Genomic DNA, 22,317 nt, shown 5'->3' on the forward strand with positions numbered 1-22,317 from the left:
GAAAAAAGGCTTTTTCAAATGCGTAACTATGTACAAAAAAAATTGTCTTCTTCATTTGTTCAACTTTGTCAAAGTTTGCTTTCCGAAAGGAAATGCACGAGACACTAAAAAAAAAAAAAAAAAAACCCAGAAATTGCTTTAAGTTTAAATTTGTAAAATTGTAAATTTTTGAATTGTAATATTGTAAATTGTAATTTATGTTTCGCAATTAGTGTCATGTAACTCGTGATAAAAGTCGTATCTTTCTTCACATGGCCCCACTATAGATGAAGATTAAAAATTCCAATAGAATGAATTTTATGTTTGCTTCAGAGAATCCTTAATTCAAAATTTTCACTATGGGTTTTATATTTGATCGTTTACGAGGGAAATTGCATGAAATTTATTGTTTTACCCTTAACTTTTCCCTAAAGAACAAATAGGGTAAATCAAAGATTTGGATCCTAAGTTAGACCACCCCTAAACAAAACCACCACTTGACAAAAAAAAAAAGCATAAAAAACCAGTGCACTAAGTGAGACGATATACAAAGTTAATAAAGTACAAATCGATTTAAATGTGAGTATGATATTTGAAGAGTTTCTTCAATTTCATCAAACCTGAACTTGATTATCCATTAGACTGCCGAGGAAGTATACCGTTTCAAACAAAAACAAGAATTTTCCTTATCGGTACAGGCAGGGGCGTGCACAGAAGATTTGGAGCCCATCACAAATGACTTTTCCGAGCCCCTCTCCATATTGTTTACCCCTATATTTCACCCTTAGTTATAAAAATATTGGGCCTCCTTCAGGCTCGAGTCCGGGCCAACAGGTGTCCCTTCCCCCCTCCCTGTGCAAGCCCCTGGGTACAGGTGTCTTCGAGTATTTATGGAACATTGTACAAAGGAAAAACAAATCGGACGAGTTCGGAACCTCCTCCTTTTATTGAAGCCTGCTAATTAATATAACCCTAATTTCAAATTGAACTGGCGACATCGTGAAATAGTAAATCTAGAATATTGGTCAAACTTCAGAAATCATACACAGTTATAATGTATATTATTAAACAATATAAATTAAATCGGGGGGGAGGGGTGTTATGTATTCAGTTCCCCCTCAGTTGAACACTTAATATATTTAAAAAGTGGAATATTAAATAAAGAACTTTATATTTTAGTGCCTAAATAAAGTTATTTATTAGAAAATAAAATATTAAGGTAATTGATTCAACTATTAAAGTAGCAAAATACATTTAATTTACTGCTTTGCTACGCAGTAATAAATACATTAGTAACACCTATAATAAAAAATTACCATGCGGCGCAGCATTGCGAAAATTAATAATCCATGTGCCGCGAGAATTAAATATCGTTCGAGAGAAAGCCAAAACCTTAGGTGTGAAAATACACCGATCACAGCAAAACCACGTGATCGTGACGTATGAAATTTAATGTTTCTTGGATTTCTCCGCGACCCCGTATCAGATCCAGACCAAATTACAATGGGACCTTGTGGGAAGTATACCCTTTCAAAAAAAAAAAAAAAAAAAAAAGATTTTTTTTTTGTCAAATCGGTCCAGTAGTGTTGGAATAATTCGAAAACATACATAAAAAGCCGCAATACGAAATCATAACCTACTTTTTTGAATTCGGTTAAAAAGAAAATCTGCTTTACCGGTAAGAAGGAAACTTGTTTTTTCTGGAAGCTACTGTTAGGGTTTGCCTTTGTATTTCTTTTGATTGAGGAACAAAAAGGGGAAAAAAATCGAAAGTTTATGAAAAAGTGATAACAATAAACAAAGGCACTGATTACCAACTTTTAAACTAGGGTTAATATACAAATGTTCCGGGACTTAGCGATTCTGATAACATTAAGCGAATGATAAAATTTACCGTAATCACATTAAGCGGCGCTTACTTTTTTTTTTTTTTTCAATATTGCGTTTTTGTAAGGCTTTATAGTAAGAAAGTGTGAACGCGTTGATCAGCAAAATTATTTAGGCCAGTTGTGTGTGAAGGATGTTACTCGAATTGTTCATTCAACTTTTGTATGAAGGAGTTAACTTGGGATAGTAATATCTGAATATTATGTGTGATCGAGTTGATTGAGTATAATTATTTGTGCGACTAGTATGAGCGATGTAACCTGGGATAGTTGATTATACAACTTTGTATGAAAGAGTTTACTTGGGATAATTATTTCTGAAAATTGTGTGTGAACAAGTAAACTTTGGAAAATTGTTTCTAAAAATAGTGCGTGATTGAGTTAACTCGCGATAATTGTTTTTAAACCTTATGTAACACTGATTTAACTTAGGACGACTAGAGGGAGCGATAAAATTTCAAGTGTTGAGAATGCACCGTGTTGAAAATATCTTCTCATAGATGTTGGCTAATAAATGTATGCTGTTACCTGTATTCTTCGTTGCTCTGCAGCAATTCCATAATACTGTGACTAGGGGGTGTGAGAACGCGATCGATAACGTGCAACACCCCGTTTTGACCCTCGATGTCAGAATCTTCGATGATGGCAGACTCTACGCCTACCTCCTAAAAGAAATAAAAGTGCCGATTATTAGAGAGCAAGTCAATTTTAAAAAGAGATACAGTCAACCTCGTTTATCCAGACCAACTCGGACCAAAGACCAAGGGCGGATTAAGGGGAGGGTCAAAGGGTCAGCTAACCCCGCCCATGTGAGAAGAATTTTACAATGATTATTATTCAAACTTAAAATTTTTTATCCGAAAAAATAATATCTTGAATTGATGTTAACCTTTTTTTTGCTTCGTTCTGTAAGGTTTTTCTTCCCAGTACGTCATAATCCAAAGGATATGACTAAGTTTGTTTACTCGCTTACTGCTATTATGAGTTTTTGTTCATTTTCAAAAGAACAATCGACTCTAATAAGCTTAAAGTTTTCAGTCAGTGTACTCTTCCACTTCAAACCACAACGTTTTGTGTGTTATAAAATGTTTATGTGATTGTATCCAACTATTTAATACGATAACGTGTCCAGTCTGTATGCCTAAAGAAATATGATCCATGGCACAGAATACACCATTGAAAAATGAAGGAGAGGGGGTAATTAGAAGGAATTTGATCTCATTTGGTGGGGGGGGGGGGGTCGTAGCATATGAGAGGGTATGTCAAGCCAATTGAGGAGGGGGGGGGGCTCTGCTTAACTGATTTTTTATACAGTTTAACACGCTGACCATTGAAACTTGACCCCCTTTCAAAAAATTATGGATCCGTCCCTGCCAAAGACCATCCCAATGATCCAAAATCCGGGTTGGGTAATGAGTAAAGGAAATCCTTAAATAAGCAGACTTGTCTTTTGTTACTGAAATAGCTACTTTGTAAAAAAAAAAAAAAATACATAGGATTGTTTCTCTAGAACAATATCATTTATAATTCAGCTGCAGTCTGCAGTGGTGTTGGACAGATGCTCCAAGCACGCATATTGTTTGTAAAATACCTTACACTATTCATGTGGTTCTATGGATCGTTACAGACTAAGGCTCATAACACGATTGATGTTGTTTCTCCTGCACTGAGAGTACTTCAGCAGAAAAACAACTTTTACAAAATTATTTTATTTGAAGTAGTGAAAGATATTATAGAAAAGGATTGGCTGGAAAATTAGTCTCTAATTTGTGACTTAGCTCAAACTAAATGATAGTATACAGTTGAGAATTACATTAAACCTAGCACCTGGGTGTCACAAAAGTAAATACGTTTAGCAGATTAGAAGACGATGTAAAGGCAGGGCCGTATTCTACAGGTGGGTTTTTAAGGTTTAAACTATATTATTTTTAATGATATAATAAGACATACTATAATTTATTGTATGTCCTATGCAGAGTTGTGCATTTAATCAAAAATAAACCGAATATTTGACGTAGTTATAGTTCCGTCACTGCTATTAAAATTTTCTAAGTGAACAACACAATATTTTTTTAACTCCACAAATTTGATCCGGATAAAAAGAAACCGAATAACCTAGGTTCTACTGCAATTGAAACAAATTGAAGATCCATCAATGTTGAGTTTGGAACTTCGTTTTCTGCTTGAAATAAATTAAGTTAGTGATTCAATCGGAAAGAAAAATGTCATAACTTATCTTGCATACACAGCAGTCCGAAAATGGGTGTATCCCCCCCCTCTTCTTTTCAACGTTATGTCAGTTGCGGTTAATGGTTGGTTATACACAGTTACCTTAAAGTCTTAAGAGTTATAAACATGTGCAGAACACCATCCATGTCGTAACACAGCCGAGTTCTGCGCAATATTTTCACAGATGTTTTGCGGAACAACATCTCCGAATCCTTTATGTGCCGCCAGTAGCGAAGCAAGAAATCGCCTTTTAGTTGGATTTTTCTCGTAATAAAAACCCTCATATGCATGTAAACTACCTTATTAGGATTGCCATTATGTGCTGAAACGAACAGTTCTGGAAATAGTTTCGACCCCCCCCCCCCCGACTGCATTATTTAACTCCACAAAAAATCTGCGAGAACATGGCGCAGAATTTAGCTGGGTTACGACATGGATGGTGTTGTACCGCTGTTTATGACTCTTAAAACTTCAAAGTAACAATGCATAACAAGCATTCAATCGCACTAACACATCGTCGAAAAAAAGCGGGGGGAGGTTACGCTCGGAATTCTCGGTATGTAGTAAAACTTCGCTTGGAGCAATGTCCGGTACAATGATAAATAAAATTCCTTACTTTTCTGTACACTTTCAGTCGCAAAGAGTTAGCCTCGTCGACAGACTCCACTTTTTGGTCATCCGAGATACTTTCAGTCTTTACTCTCCCCACAACCACGTGGTGTTTCATCAGTTCTTCTAGTTTTCTGGAAAAGTTGACAAACTTGTTTTAAAATTTTGATCCGGAAATTCACGTTATCTATTAGATAAATGATACGTTGCTACAGTGCGGCGCACAAGTTTAAGCGCAAGATAAATGTTTTAATAAAATGAAACATAAACACCAGTTTGCTCCAAAATTTTGCATGTATCTAAACGACAATGTTACTAGTTCATATGTCGAATTCAGAGACGATTCATTAAAAATTAGTTATTAAATTATTTGAAAATCAAGTTTTTTGTTGTCGCAAAAATTTAGGCTTATAAAAACAAAAGATTTACATTTCACAAAGCACAACAATAATCTGTGGTGTTTCAAATTGCCCCTGACGAGATGAAATGTGATATTTTCAATTGATAACGCGAGGTAATGGAAGGTTTCAAGAACGAATTTTCCTAATTTTTCTTAACCGTTCATTCGAGCTCTTTCACTGAATACTGCCTCTCATACCTGTAAAAGTCACGTAAGAGGATTTCTAGATGTTCTTAATCATATTAAGATCTAAGCTGAGTGTTGACCTGTTCAACATAGTGATCTTCTGAGATGTGAGCCATTTTGGACAATGAGAACCCAAAACCCACCACAATTAGGTGGTTGCTTGTGTTCCACCCTGATATTCTCAAGAAAAGTAGTTACTTACAGGATTTATATATTTGTAGTTACATTCACAAATATATAAATCCTGTTTACGTTTGTAACTTACATTCACAATAGCTAGATTATTTTAAACAAGTTTCTACGTTTTGATCAAAGTTTGAACTTGATGTTACGACTCAGTTTTGGCATTGATCTTTGCGAGTTTCAAGTGTTTCAGATTAATCCATCTTTTGCGTCTAATACTTTAAATGAATTTCTACAGATTCACTGATCAGTTCTACAATACTTTCACCTGTCCGAGTGTGATAGGGAATTTTAAGAATGCATACTTTAACAAATGTGTAGTTTCTAAAAATGATAAAATATTTCGTGTTTTCACATCTTGATTGAAGTGGAGGAAAGTAAACACGTTGATCAATTACTTAACTGTTGTAGTTCGAAGCTTCAAATCTTAATATTGCTGGAAGAAATTAGAGCTATAGAAGGTGTTTCTTGATTTTTAATCTTTTGAGTTATAAACCTTATTGTAATCCAATTCTTTTATGTTTCGCCTCTATTCCACTGTCTCGATCAAGAACAATTTCTCAAATATAGCAAAGTATAAGCATATCTTTGAATCTTCGGATTTACGACGTTTAGAAGATCATCAAACGCCTAACGTGTAGATTTTGTAACTTTAAATAAGTCTACAGGTCCATGTCTCACGGAAGTTTGTTCTTTCCTTTAAATTTTAATTTTATCGAACCACAGAAGCATAATTTTCAAAATTATACTTTACGAGGGTTTTCTTTACATTAGTAAAGCTTGAAAAATGTACAACCCCAGTACTCCGTTTGCACGAAACGCGAAGATTGGGCGCCGTCGATTGGAACATTGGGCGCCGGGAACATTGGACGCCGAGCACTTTGGGTGACGGGAACTTTGGGCGCCGGGAGCATTGGGTGCCGAGCATATTGGATGCCTAAAACATTGGGCCCAATGTGCTCGGCGCCCAAAATGCTTGGCGCTCAAAGTTCTTGGCGCCCAATGTTCCCGGTGCCCAAAATGCTCGGCGCCCAATCTTCCTAGACCGCCGTTATCACGCGTTAACGAATGCTAATGACTGAAAGGTCTTGATTTTGGGATATCGAGATCAATATCACATTTTCAGTTCTGTATTACATTTAAAATATCTATCAAATACACTTTTGCCCGCTTTTTAAGTCAGTTTTTAAATCTTCGATTTCTTCCGACCGAGTTCTATTAAATTTAATAATGTATAATTATACAAATGTTTTGATTTTACACTCCGGCTGTTGAAAGCGTTATTAAACTGTCTAGTGAGTCGATATACGGATTAATGTGAAAATTATGCTCGCATCATCAGTAGAAAAATTTGTGAGAAACTCTTCTCACCTGTGATCATCATCGAGCCTGGAGAATTCCTCCTCCGACATCTGATTAAAAGCGTAGTTGGAAGGCGCGAACACTGTCACAGTTATGTTGGGCTTCTCCAGGTATGACTCCACTCCTGACTTCTTCAGGAGGCGCGAGAAGGTGGACACCTGTTCTGGGCGTCGTTCCAGCAGGGACATGACACTGCGAGCTGAATACATTGAAAGAAAAAAGAGTCGGAATGAAAATTTGTCCATGAATAAAGAAAAATGTAAATACAGTAGAACCTTATTTCATTGTAAAGCCACTAAAGAACCAATCCCCCGATCTTACCTCTATCCGGTACCAGGACCTTGGAGATGATGCTGATGACTCCGTTTTGCGTGACCAGCTGCTCGGAGGACACCTTGGCGTCGTCCACGTATACCCCGGATTGGTTGCAAGACAGCTGTAGGCGTTGGCCATCCACAGTCTTCATTTTATGGGTGTCGATGACAGCGGGGATGCACACGGTGTGGGGCAGAATGTGGTTCTTCATCAGAGCTGGATGAAGAAAAGTGGAAAATTAGAAGAGGACGTTTCATCAGTATTCTTTGTTTGTGTGTCACTGAAACTAGTTTATACCTTTTCAGCACACCGAACTCCACAAACTGACTACTTGCAAAGACTTCTATTTCTACCAATCAATTTATTTAATTTTTTTTTTTAATTTTAAACAATAGCAATTTGAGATACATCTATACTGTTTGACCACGGTTTGTATGTAATTTGGCCGTCGGCCAAGTAAAGGCGATTCCATCTGAATGAATCAGGGAGGGAAGAAGGGATAATAACGATGGGATATTGATACACGCGTTTTATAATGTCACACTAGTGTGGCCTTATTCATTTATTGCATTCTCTAAAATAAAATGAGGAGAAACAAAAACAGTTACTATGGAACAACAAAAAGAAAATAAAATGTTTTCATTTCGTTCGGGGATGTAAAAGCAAAATGGTAAGCTCAAAAACTAGGTTATGATTAAATAAATCAATTAATTTTTGTAATGAGAATTTAGATCGAATATACTTTAGATTAAAAAAATATTGCCGTGAGCAAAATCTTCAATTTCACAAAACTGGAGCTAAATACTAGAAAGACAAAAGTGCACATCTGTAACAAACCAACTAACACTCCTATCAACTAATAGATACGTCCATTTCCGCCTATAAGCCGGATATTAGCTTTTCTATGTAATCGATGGTGATTACATAGCATGTGTGAAAAATTGCATTTGCTAATTAAAGTTCTGTTTGTCGTGCGACGATTTTACAAAAATAAAAAATTTTAGGAAGAGATTTTTTTTAATGCCCAATAAGTTGGATTTCGTTTAGGGGCTGTCCATAAATGATGTCCCACTTGCTTTCAACACATTTGACTCCCCTTCCTTCCTGTGTCACTTCGCCCTACACAGGGGTGCCCCCTAGGGGGGGGGGTCATGGTGCAGACTGCACCATTGAAATTTTATGGGGTGTTTTGAGGGGTATTTTTCACTTTTTTGGGGGGCTGTTGCTTTGGGGGGGGGGGGTGCGATATTTAGGGGCTGCGTCCTTGCGCTGGGCACCTCTGCCTTACAACCTCCCTTGCCAAACGGCACGCTGCTTTTCAAAAGCCAATTGTTACAAAAAATGCGTGACGTCACTTACCCATTCTGGCGTCCGGGTCACTCGTCATCCTGCTGAGTTCGTGGGCACTGATGCTCTGGAAGGCCTCGTCAGTGGGTGCCAGGAGGGTGTAGGGACCTCCCCTCCGCAGATCGTTGACGTAGTTGGACTGCAGCATGATCCGGGACAACTCCCGAAATCTCCCGTCGCTGAAGAGCACCTCTGGGATGGTCTGTCGACCCGGTGCCGCGGTCGGCGGGACGAGTACCTGATCGATCAGGTGGACGATGCCATTGGTGGCTTGCTGATCTTTGCGGATCATGGGCGCGCAGTTCACTGTGGTCATCTGGAAGAATGTTCAGGAAACAATGAAAGAGTAAATACACCCAAACCTGTTTTTATGCGGTGAATAGGGACCGTATAAAAACAGTCTCACATAGACAATAACCCCAAAACTTACAAAATTGTAATATTTAAAGAAATCAAAATAATCCAAGTGATGATAATTTTTGCCGAGTAGTCGGACAAAATTTCCCGAAGAAGGAAATTTTTGGGAGGTCACAGTGACTTCCCATCGGAGTGCCTTTGTCGTCACTTGAAGATACTACCTCGCATTTGTTTTAAAAATAAGTTCGTCGATTGAATCTCAATCTGATTGAAATTTTAATATAACGCACAAAAAAATTAAAAGACCGTATAAAAACAGGTTTGGGTGTAATTTTCGAACATCAATAATTTTTACGAAATAATAATAGGATTATGAAAGGAAACCAAAAGAAAAGTTCACCTACCCCGTGATTGTACTTGTTGATTCGCAGCTTGTTCTGTCCATCCATAGTCTCCACTTCCTGCTCGCCTTTGAAGTCCCTGGAGTGTAGTTTCCTGCCCGCGACTGCGTGGTGCAGCAGGAAAGGCGACTGCCGCTCCAGGAGACTCACGCGCAGAGACTCCTGATCGGCTGAAGTGAGTCGCTGGAAAGAGACAGAAAACTCAAAAAGAACGAAATAAGGCAAACTTTCGTCAAATATGACAAAATTGCAAGGGTAAAATTAGGGACACTGTGGGTAAAATTCGGGAGACATTGCATGAATACATTTAACTGCAAAAAAGGAATTTTAAAACACAAATAGAAATTTCTTAAATTACGCCTGTACAGGACCCAAAATGCAGGATTCATAAATTCAGCAGGATGTGAGAGTCGGAATTTAAGATTATATTATTGCTATTACTTTTTGGTGATAAAAAATATAACTTCTAGGGGTTAAAAAAAAAAAAAAAAATACCTTAGCATAAGTTTGTTTTTTTTAACAAGTCATAACAAACATTCTTTGCAGTTGGTAAAAATTTGGAAAGTTCAGAGAAAATTGGGAACTTTTTAATGCTTGTTTTGAAAAAAAAAACTTTAAAAATAATGAAAATGAAATAAACACGTTTAAAAAATGATCGAGCATAAAAATTTTGATACTCGTGTCAGAAAAAGGTTTCGTTTTTGCGATCGTGAATCTTTTAATATAGGAAATTTTCTCGAAATTCTAATTACTGAAAAATTTCGTTTTTTCGGGAATTTCAATGTTCAGGTAATATTTTACTTTGTTAGAGATTTAGGGAAAAGCCATCCAAATTCGGAAGAGATAGGAGCAATTCTACGGTCGAATATGACATCAGGACAAAGGATTGTTCAATGTAAATGTGAAAAGTGGAGTTAATCTTTTTATTTCATGCTATAGCAGACTTGAAACAAAATGAATTTGCGCAATAACTTAACGTTTACTAACAATAACTTCGAACTAAATAACTCAAAAGGAATCAGTGCAATCGCAATGCGCCACACAACCAAATCGTCTCATATCAAATTTCATCAAGTCTCCTGAACTGTTTCACTTTTACGCCAACAAGGAGCTTGAAAAATTCCAGTTCATTTCTCAGAGTCGCGATTTGGCAACCAGTTTTCTCGCCAAGCCTTTTCTATGGTAATTTTCAGTAAAATAAAATGCATTTTGTAAACGTTATTTCTCTGCCTGCAAACGTAGCGTCAATGCAGCAAAAACAACCAGTAGTTTCTCCACGTTGAGGCAAAATTGTAAAATACCTGTGGGGGTTTTCGATAACAATAGTAAGTCTCCCATTACAAAATGCTTGACCTAACGGGCCGTACATAAATGATGTCATATTTGAAGGAGGGGGGGGGGGCTTGGTTAGTAAAATTGTAAGTTTTTGACCAGGAGGAGGAAAGTCGTACAAGAAGTGTGATATACGCATTTTCTATAACACGATTATGAAAAACATCGTAGCATATGACAAGGAAGGGGGGGGGGGGGAGGGATAATTAAAACCGTATCACAAGGAAGAAGGCGGGTCGAGTTTTTTGAGAAAAAAATGTGACATCAATAATGGACGGTAACTTAGACACGCTCATGTATGCCTGAGTTGAAGTGAGTTCGCGAAGAAAGCTGGCATTCCTTTCTGCTGTTTGAAACAACTGGAAACGGTTTATCTTTCACTCATCGGAAGCTCTCTTATCATAACCAAGCTCTATTTACATTCAAAATATAATATGTATTTTACGCTTTTTCCTTACTTAGAATAGTTACGGTTTCCACTTTCCATATATTAGCTGAATTCCTGTTCGTAAAAAGAGTTCAGGCCCTGTTAGAAAATTCCAGCAAGTAGGTTTTTTAGAATCGGATAACCTTATGAAATGAAACCATCCTACACTAAAGTAACAGTAGGCAAACAACGTACATCCAGCATAAATTAGAAAATCTATTGTAAATATGTGCGGTTTTGGGGGATCGGTTTCAAGAAACTCCTTTCTCAATGCAAAGAAGTGAGCTTTAGGATGAAAACTCATTCGAGAAAAGCAGAGGTGTGGAACAGAAGACAGTTTAAATAGTAGAACAGCCAATATAGACCAGTGCCAATAGCTTTGAAAATGGTAAAAAGTCGAAAAAATTTAGAACAGGATAAAACCAGTTAGAAAGGTAAGAAAATCTAATAACATTAATAGGAAAAATAAATTACGGGCGAGCTAAGTTCGGGAAGGGGGGTGTAGGCGGGTTTAAGGGGGGGGGGGGAAACGGTTTATCACGATTTCCGGAAAAACTAAGAGTCTTATCGAAAAAAACTAAATTGCAAAGTTGTAGGTAATAAAAAGATCTACAACTTTTGCATTTGCACTTTTTTTCTATAACCTCAAAATATATGCGAAAAATTCAAAAAACCGACTTTTTGGTTTTTTATTTTTATTTCCCACAAAAATTTTTTTTTCACTACATTTAATGAAAAGTTACCTTATTATTATTGTAATTTTTTGGATTTAAAATATTTATTTTTTCTCCTTATTTTGATTCAGTAGTAAAAAATCATCAGAATTTTCAATCAAAAAATCTCACGTCAAAATATCTGATTTTTTTAAAAAATCGGAACAAGTTTTTTTCGTTGGAATCTCTACTTTTTGATGGTACAAAAAACAATATACCATACTATAGAAATTTTTCGCAAAAAATGAAGAAAATCAAAAAACTCGTATTTGAAAGAAAAAAAAAGTCATAACTATGTAAAAATTTTAAGCTCCTTATTAAAATGTACACTTTAATTACTCGAAAAATGAAATTTTTCATGTTACATTGACACAAACTGAAAATAAAAATATATTAAAATAATTAAAAATCAAGCTACAGCATGCATTTGTTTTATATCCTTCTCATCCACCATTAGACGGTTACTGCAGTGTCCCCTATAGTTTTTTGGAGTTACGAATAGCAAGCTACACTGTAGGATGGGATAAATGAGCAATTTCCGCAATTTCGAACTGTGTTACCTTGAATATTATGAAAAATAATCAGTTTTCCAATTGTGTTTGCTGTTAATTATTGTGTTTGCTGTTAATTTAATAAATAGCTTAAAATTTTACATAATGATGATTTTTTTTTTTTTTCAAATTCGAGTTTTTTTTATTTTCTCCATTTTTTGCGAAAAGTTTCCATAGTATTGTATATTGTTTTTTATACCATCAAAAAGTAGAGATTCCAACGAAAAAAACTTGCTCCGATTTTTTAAAAAAATCAGATATTTTGACGTGAGAATTTTTGATTGAAAATTCTGATGCTTTTTTACTACTGAACCAAAATAAGGAGAAAAAATTAAATATTTTAAATCCAAAAAATTACAGTGTATTTGGGACATAATAAGGTAACTTTTCATTAAATGTAGTGAAAAAAAAAATTTTTTTGTGGGAGATAAAAATAAAAAACCAAAAAGTCGGTTTTTTGAATTTTTCGCATATATTTTGAGGTTATAGAAAAAAAGTGCAAGTGCAAAAGTTGTAGATCTTTTTATTACTAACAACTTTGCAATTTAGTTTTTTTCGATAGGACTCTTAGTTTTTCCGGAAATCGTGATAAACCGTTTCCCCCCCTTAAACCCCCCTACACCCCCCTTCCCGAACTCAGCTCGTCCGTAATTTATTTTTCCTATTAATGTTATTAGATTTTCTTACCTTTCGAACTGGTTTTATCCTGTTCTAAATTTTTTTGGTCTCAAACATTATTGGCACTGGCCTAATAGCTTATCAGAATTTTTGGAAATTCGTTGCATAACGGTTTTTTCTCGATGGAAATCTTTACTAATAATAAAGCTAAAAGTCTCTCTGTCCGGAGGATGTCTGGATGTCTGTAGGATGTTTGTGACGCGCATAGCGCCTAAACCATTCGGCCGATTTTCATGAAATTTGGCACAAAGTTAGTATGTAGCATGGGAGTGTGCACCTCGAAGCGATTTTTCGAAAATTCGATTTTTTTCTTTTTCTATTCCAATTTTAAGCCCATTTTTCACAGAAATTTAATAAAATGGGAAAGAATCTTTATCTTCTTTACTAATAATAAAGCTGAAAGTCTCTCTGTCCGCAGGCACGTAGCTAGAACTTTGTTAAGGGGGGGGGGTCCAAGGTTGCACGAACTTCAAAAGAGGAGGCATGCTAAAGCTGAATTAGTAGCTGATAGTTACACAAGATAAGATAAATCCAATTAAAACTGATTATTAAAATATGATAATTAACTAAAATTAATTAAATAATTGAAATTTATAGAGCCATTAGTTAAAATTAGTTAACAAAAATTTTATATTAAGTGGTAAATTAATTATTGAAATTTTGTAAATTAACATTAAACTGAAAGTTATCACACACAAAGTTTCCAAACATGGGTGAACCTCTGTCCTCCTGAAAATGAGTGATATATTTTCTATTAATAAAAAGGGCACATTAAAAGAAAAACGGAAAACGAAAACTGTTCTAGAAATTACTTGGAAAATGCATGCGATAATTTAATAAAATATTAAAGTTTTGTAATATATTTCAACAAAATATGTATATTTGTACTTATGCCATTTTATTTGAAAACTAGAAAGTAGCCCATCAAGGTATGACGGGTGAAAATTGCTTCAACTCTTCTACATTTGAACGAAGCAATTGCCTGTTTGGTAATATTTTGATAGTTGAAATTTTAACTCTAACACCAGTGAATTAACCCTAAACTCCGGTAGATAGCGTTCATTGTTTTCGTTTCTTCATTCCTCTGAGATGACACAGTCTTACCAGTAGAACTGTTAAGTTACCGGATCGAGTTCAGCCTTGTCACAATAAAGCCTTTCCCTGAATGTTAATCATTACCAAAACATATTATCAAATTACATATCATGCCGTGGCGCGAATTCATTGTTGAAACACGCGGGTTACTCGATCATCGGCATTATTTATATGAGGATAAATAAATCTATATCTATGGAGTCGAATGTATAACTATACGAATGTTATATAACGTAACCCTGTCCGATTTGAACAACATTTCAGGCAAAATCCCACAACTCTCTCAACGAAAATATTAACAAGGTTTCATTTAAAAAGCTTGAATTAGTTTTTATTGATTTACATTTATAATATTCTTTTGATAATGCGAAATAGAATGATATTTCCAATCTCATCCGTTTTATAATTATCATTCCTTTTCATCAATTAAAAGCTTGAACAAACTATTAAATCTTTGAGAGACGGAGGCTTCCTTTGATGCAACCCTTTTTTTATATATATAAATTTTTTTCTTCAGCCAACTGACACAATGATTCCAGTTAGCTGAAATAAAAAAAGAGAAGCAAGAAATAAATGGGGTTCTCAAGTGAAGTCACTATTCCTCAAAGGGTAAAAGCTGTTCGAAAAAATTTTAAATATTGGAAAAAGCGTATTGCCGTTTTTTATCATTTTTTTTTCTAATGGGGCTGTGTTAGAGGCTTTAGCCTTTTGCGGAACAAGTGAGAACCAACCATATGGCATCCAGTCATTCATATGCCACCATTAAGGCGCGGATGTGAATGTCAGAGAAAAATTTGATGCCCAGTTTCCACCAGATGGAGACACATGAGCTCTTTTCGATGCGAAACTGCAAAAGGAATTTAATTTTGTCAAGAGCTCGAACGACCTAAGGGATTTTTTACATGCCGATTAATGGAATGTATACCTAATGAATTAAATTAAACATCTGTGTGATTTTATTTTAACAACGTGTTGTTAATTTTAACAACAATACATATCATATTTTACAACGCAGGCAATGATTTTTTTTTCTTTAATACGATGTTAGCAAAACACTTTATTGCAAGAAATAGCAAATATCGTTAGCTTGAAGAAAATAAGAGTCGAAAAAATTAAAAAAAAAAAGCGATATAGAAACGAAAAACTCAAAAAAATTTATCTCGTATTCACCTTTTTTGTTTCTTTGCTTGTAACGCAGTAAATAGCGGTAATTTTCACCTAGTAATTTATAGTTAAATGCAAATGCCTGTTTTTTGTTACGTTTAATGCTACCTTCACAATTTACTAAAGATGGATGCATAGATGCTAATTAAATAACTTTTCAGTACAATTGGAATACAAATATGCTTTATGGGACAACATCGAATAAGAGATGAGAGAGAGAGATAATTTTTCTTCAATTAAAAAACTAACTGTTTTTCTTTTGGGATCATAGAATCACAATTCAGTAAGATTTAAAAGTATTAATTCGTAATAAATTATTTATTACATGCTTTAATATGGCCGGACTTGTAATTTCATAAACTGATCACAGAAAAATATTCAAGTAATTTTCAATTATTTTTCTATAAAATTTTGATTCCGCAAAAAATTCGTTACATCAACTTCAAGTTTTATTTATTCATTTATTTTATTTATTTTACCTTCAAACACGAATTCTTTTTGGGCATTTAATATGTTCAATGATTATGCTTAAATATTGGGGGGAAAACATCAGAAAAAAAATCCATGTAATTTGTTACTCAGAAAGGAGAGAAATGTTAAAAATAATCTAAAAGTTCAAATAAAATTGTTATCAAAATATAAAATGAATCTGAAATGAACCATGCCAAAATTATAAAGAGTTAAAATGAAAAAAAAAAAAAATCAATAATAATTTTTTCTCATCCTCAAGCACATGAAATGTGTAGAATTTCTTTTTCCGCTGCTGGCTTAGAATCTAAAATTAGTTTTTAAATGGAAAAACACATTAACACGTAAAATTGCTTGTATTTTTAAGAAAACTTTAAAAGGGAGCACTGGCTCTTACCTAGTTTGGGTAAACTTAATTTTCTTTTGCATATATTTTTCTTCAAGATATGTTTCCTATAAGTATGATATAGATAAAAACTGCGTGTTAAAACAGAAAAAAATCGGAATTCAATTACTGATTCACCAGGAACGCACCTCACTCTGGCTGTCTTTCGTGCAACATGCGTCTATGAAATCTGCGAAAATCCAAAAAGAAAGGAGACAGAAATAAAGAAAACCACACCAATGAGACTGGGGGGCAATAAATGCTTGTTTTTACTTTGCCGATGGCAATCTGATGGACCAAAGGAGAGGGGCTGAATTTCAAGGTCACACGACCCAGCTGGTTTGAAAGACGATACGGACATTTCCCGGTTTCCGACGTAGTGCGCGACAGTAAAAGGCAGACAAAAGTTGGGAACCTGCAGTTGTTGCACGAGGTTCTCGTGTTCTGAATTGACTCAACGACTGAGAAATTTTCCGATTAATGGGAATATTTAAGGGGAAAATGCAGGGTTTTATAAAAACATTCTCTTTCGGAAAAATTTTGTTGATGCGAGATGCAACAACTGAGAAAAAAGGACAGGGGTCTTCCGGGAAGGGGGGGGGGGGGGTCCGGACCCCATGGACCCACCCCTTGGCTACGTCCTTGCTGTCCGGAGGATGTCTGGATGTCTGTAGGATGTTTGTGACGCGCATAGCGCCTAAACCAACCCGATTTTAATGAAATTTGGCACAAAGTGAGTATGTATCATGAGGGTGTGCACCTCGAAGCGATTTTTCGGACATTCGATGTGGTTCTTTTTCTATTCCAATTTTAAGAAAAAAAATATCATAAGGTGGACGAGTAAATTACGAAATTATCATAACGTTCAACCGTAACGTGGGCACAAGCCAATTGGTGAGATACGAAATTATCATAACGTGGAACCGTAAGATGGGTACAAGCCAAATGGCGAGAAAATTCACCATACATTATTTGTAAATATACAGGCGAACCAAAAGACCTTTTGATTTTTCTATTATGGGCAAAACCGTGCGGGTATCACTAGTTATGTAATAAATTTGGATTCTAGTTTTTTTTATTGCCTGTTTTATTTATTTTCTATTTTCACTATTTAAACTTTCTTCTGCTGCACACCGTTGACTTTTGGTTGACTTTTTATCCTAAATCTCATTTATTTGCATTGAAAAATGGGTCCCTTGGAGCCCCGAAACAAGTGTCTGCAATAGATGTGCTAATTTGTGCTGGACATACGTTGTTTACTTTTGTTACAGGTAAACTTACTTCGAATGCTTCGTTCGTGGGCGCAAATAGTGTGATGGCCTGGCCAGGTTTCCGTAGGCGCTCTGTCAGGCCGGCCTCATGTAGATAGTCCACAAATGTCGTAGCTCCGAGATCGCGAGCCGTCCGAACCACGTCCGCCATTGGTTTTACTGGAAGGGGAATAACAGGTAGATGGTTATGAGAAAAGTACAAAGGAGCGCAGAAATATATCTAATTCTTTCTCCATTAACTACTAGAACTGAAACGATGAGTCCAGTATATGGAGTCCTTATTTATTTATTTTATTTATCTACTTATTTTGCAACACAAATAAATAAATAAACAAAACCTCTCACCGGTCCACGATATATATATATATATATATATATATATATATATATATATATATATATATATATATATATATATATTGTAACGGATTCGGTGCGACTTCCGCTTTCTTGAAATGAAAACACAGTTCTTGATAAAAACACAGGAAATTTATTTACACTATGTACAGGAAAGATCTTCAACAACTGCGAAATTATTCATCAGTAATTAAGCAATTAGCACACAACACCGTAAACTCAACGTTTACACACGTATTTACTTCCAAATACGAAAACAACACAGCGAAATGCCTCGCTATAAACAGAGCTAATACACACTCAGCGCAAATTCTCAATCGAAACTAACTGTTTATCCATCGCTAACGGCTTAAATACACCGAAAGAAATCTCTCAAATATTCCACACGCTTCCAGAAATGCGTAGACCGTTTTACAACTACACTTCCATTGATAAAATCAGTGAATGAAATAAGAAAAAAAAAGAATAGGGGGTTGTATACTTTAGCCATATGTTAAGGGGTTGTATATTCATTACGGGAAACTATTTACAGGTTACGTTACTACAATAATTACTATTTACAGAATTTGTAACATTGCCCCCTTCCCAAGGACTGCACGTCCCGGGCAGTACAATCCCCAGAAAGGGTGCCAAACTTCTATCACAAGTTTACAAATATACACATTAATTAATAACTAACAGATACAGAAAACACAATAATAACAAGAAATATTACTAAACATTAAAAGCAAAAATTATCTACCACTTTTATGTTATCAACCATGGTTGTTTACGTAATACTCATGAACTATGGCCATAGTATGGGGCTAACCGATCATAATGTACAACCCTAGGTTTTGCATTAGGTGATTTTTGGATCCTCACTACGACGTCATTTAGTCGGTTAAGGACTTTGTAGGGTCCATCCCAATGCGACTGCAATTTGGGTGACAGACCTTTCCGTCGGATGGGATTCCATAACCAAACCTTGTCGCCTTCGTTGAATTCATGTCCAGTAGACCTTGTGTCGTATCGAGTCTTCATCTTCTCCGCCGCGATGTTGATTCGCTCTCGTGCGAAGTTATGAACGTCTTCCAACCGGGCCTGGAGATCCTGGATGTACTCCTCAGGCGATGCAGGTGCATCCGGAGGACGACCGAAGACGAGATCACAAGGTAGCCGAAGCTCTCGTCCGAAGAGCATCTGAGATGGGGCATATCCGGTAGTCTCGTGGACAGCACTGCGGTAGGCCAGCAGGAACAAAGGTAGCTTCTTGTCCCAATCCTGTTGATTTCTGGATACCATAAGCGAGAGATTATTTAGGATTGTGCGGTTAAATCTCTCCACCATGCCGTCCGATTGTGGGTGTAGTGGTGTTGTCCTAGTTTTCTCAATTCCGAGAATTTGACATAGGCCCTTAAACACAGCAGAGATGAAATTCCTCCCTTGATCGGAATGAATCTGCAAAGGTGATCCGTATCTCGAGATCCAATGTTGGACTAGAGTCTCTGCTACGGTGGTAGCTTCTTGATCTGGAATGGGATACGCTTCGGGCCATTTCGTGAAATAGTCGATGGAAACAAGAACGTATTTGTTCCCATCAGCAGTTCTTGGTAGAGGACCCAGGATGTCGAACCCAATTCGTTCGAAAGGAGCTCCAACGTTGTACAGATGTAGCTTCCCTCTGCTTCTTTTCTTCGGTCCTTTACGAGCAGCACAGGCGTCACAAGAATGGCACCACTTCTCCACGTCATCCTTCGCCTTGCTCCAGAAGAAGCGCTCCCGAACTTTATTGAGGGTTTTCAAGACACCAAAATGTCCTCCAGTCGCACTACTATGTATTTCTTTCAGAACATCTGAAATCCTTGATCTGGGAAGTAGTAACTGCCACCTAGATGTTTTGCCGTCGTCAGATTCCCATTTTCGGTGTAGCACGCCGTTCCGTAAATGGAGCGAGTTCCATAAAGCCCAGTATCTTTTTGTTGCAGGACTGAAGATGGAAACGTCCTGCCAGCTAGGTCGCTGACTGTCACTTTCCATGAATTCCAAAATTGGTTTTATGTCGGGGTCTTCAAGTTGATCTTTTCGAACTTGGTCATCACTCCATGGATCAGGTTCTGATGATGTTGGAGTCACTGTCACCTGATAGGCGGTAGGGCTAGTCGTTCCATACTGTTTCTCGATTCGGGAACAATAGTGGCAGTTCTCAGGACAGGGTCTCCTTGATAAAGCGTCAGCATTACCGTGAGATAACCCTTTTCGATGCTTGATCTCCATGTCATATTCCTGGAGCCGCTGTATCCATCTGGCTATCTGGCCTTCCGGATTTTTGAAGTTCAAAAGCCAAGTTAATGAGGCATGATCTGTCCGAAGCAGAAATTTTCGGCCGTAGAGGTAATGATGGAAGTGTTCTACAGCTTTCACTATGGCCAGTAACTCCTTTCTGGTGACGCAGTAATTTCGCTCCGACTTTGATAAGCATTTGCTCCAGTAAGCGATGACATGTTCATTTCCGTCAATTTCTTGGGATAAAACAGCTCCGATGCCCCCATTGCTCGCATCAGTGTCCAGGATGAAGGGTTTTTCAGGCTGAGGATAGGCGAGGATAGGCGTTGATGTTAAAGCCTCCTTCAGTCGTAGAAATGCATCTTCGCATTCTTTGGACCATTCAAACTTTTGCTTGATCTCCGTCAGCTTATGCAAAGGTCGTGCAATGTTGGAAAAACCCTTCACAAACTTCCTATAGTACGTGCAGAGCCCCAGGAAACTTCGCAGCTGATGGATGTTTTCGGGACGACTCCAACTCTTGACCGCAGATACCTTCTCTGGATCGGTTTGCACACCCTCAGAAGAGATGATGTGACCAAGATAGTTCACTTCCCGGCGGAACAAATTACATTTGGACGGGCTTAACTTCAGATTGGCTTCCTTAAGCCTTTGCAGCACCTTCCTAAGATTTGCCAGATGTTCTTCAAAGCTGCGTCCCACGATGATGATATCGTCTAAGTAGACCAGACAGGATTCGTAAGAGAGTCCTCTTAATACTGTCTCCATAAGACGCTCGAACGTAGCTGGTGCATTGCAGAGGCCGAAGGGCATCACTTTAAACTGCCATAAGCCTTGTCCAGTTGTAAACGCTGTCTTCTCTCGGTCATCAGGGTGTATCTCAACCTGCCAGTAGCCGCTCTTCAAGTCCAGGGTCGAAAACCACTTGTGTCCGGAAAGAGTGTCCAAGGTGTCGTCTATCCGTGGAAGAGGGTAACTGTCTTTCTTGGTGATTTCATTCAGTCGTCGGTAATCGACACAAAATCTGGTGGAGCCATCTTTCTTTCGGACTAAGACGATGGGAGAAGCCCAAGGACTGGATAAAGGTTCGATAACATCATTCTCCTTCATCTCTTTCAGGAGGGTCTCAACCTCTTCCTTCTTGGCGAACGGTAGTCGTCTTGGATGCTGTTTAATAGGGGGGTGTTCTCCAGTGTAGATCCGATGCTGCGTTAAATTCGTCCTGCCCACATCCTCCGATGTAGATGAAAACAGATGCTTGAAGTCGTCCACCAATTGTTCCGCAGCAGTTCTTTGATCTTTCGTTAATGGTGCACTCCCAATTAACTTCGATGTCAAGGACTCAGAAGACACAGTCTCGGGGGAATTGATTCTTCTAATGATGCAGTTTACTGGAGTACAAGTTGCTAACACTTCACCTTTCCGGATATTCCTTGACCTTTCACTCACGTTGGCGACTCTCACAGGAATTACATCTTTAGAAAGGTCCACAAGCGTAGATGCTACCAGCACTCCTTTTGGGTTATTGCTTAAGTTGGGGGATTCAATGAGTCCAAATCGAAAACTATTGCTTTCTTCAATGGAGCCGGGTATTAATGATTCTGACCTTGAGGGAATTGACAAATCTGTTTGGGCAATTATTTGATGAGCGGATTTTACATCACTTTCTGCGGGAAAGACTGCTATGTCTTCTCTCGTCGAGTGCAGCTCGTTAGTCTTGAAGTCGAGGTTGAAGTCATACTTCTTTAAAAAGTCCAATCCGAGAATGAAGGGGTCTGTGATAGCAGCAACGAATGCCGTATGATGGTAAGTGGCATTTCCAAACACAATTTCTAAGTTTACTTTACCTTCAATCTCGATCTTGTCACCTGTCACAGTTTGGAGGGTAACACAGGGCGGCGTCCATAGAATGTTGAGTCCAAATTGACGAGCCACATCTGTTCTAATGATTGTAACATTGGCTCCAGTGTCAATAATCAGTTCGCAGGGAAACCCGTTCACGTATGCGTAAACAAACAGTCCATTACTGCCGCCACTCGTCGATGAAATCTGGAAAACTTTAAGATGGGGCTCATTCCAATTTGGCGACCTCCGCCCCGCGAGATTGCCATGGCTTAGTTTTCCTGGACCTGGGAGGGAGAGGTGCTCTTCCCTCTGGTTTCTTGGCGAGCTTCACAGTTTCTTCGTAAGTGACCCTCGCCGCCACATTTCCAGCACTTAAGTGATTGTCCATTTTGGTACTTGGGAGCCGAAGTCCTTTTGAGGAGTCCTGCAATTTCTTTTATTTGCTTTTCCAGTTCAGCAAAGCGTGACGAAACCGGATCAGACTCATCAGTTTTCACGCCGCGGACTGAATG

The 22,317-nt window shown here is 37.3% G+C and overlaps 1 protein-coding gene across 1 annotated transcript in view; it reads right to left on the bottom strand.

The window, feature by feature from the left end:
• Positions 1-22,317, bottom strand: part of LOC129221902 (transforming growth factor-beta-induced protein ig-h3-like) — a 72,652-nt gene that overhangs the window by 15,070 nt on the left and 35,265 nt on the right. Inside the window, exons 4-10 of the mRNA XM_054856277.1 lie at positions 17,349-17,497; positions 9,258-9,437; positions 8,509-8,812; positions 7,156-7,365; positions 6,844-7,033; positions 4,711-4,837; positions 2,394-2,530 (exon numbers count right to left, since the gene is read on the bottom strand). Of these exons, the coding sequence (XP_054712252.1) occupies positions 2,394-2,530; positions 4,711-4,837; positions 6,844-7,033; positions 7,156-7,365; positions 8,509-8,812; positions 9,258-9,437; positions 17,349-17,497 (1,297 nt within the window). The remainder of the gene's footprint in view (positions 1-2,393; positions 2,531-4,710; positions 4,838-6,843; positions 7,034-7,155; positions 7,366-8,508; positions 8,813-9,257; positions 9,438-17,348; positions 17,498-22,317) is intronic.

The sequence above is a fragment of the Uloborus diversus genome, chromosome 5, assembly GCF_026930045.1.
Source record: "Uloborus diversus isolate 005 chromosome 5, Udiv.v.3.1, whole genome shotgun sequence".
NCBI classification, from domain to species: Eukaryota; Metazoa; Arthropoda; class Arachnida; order Araneae; family Uloboridae; genus Uloborus; species Uloborus diversus.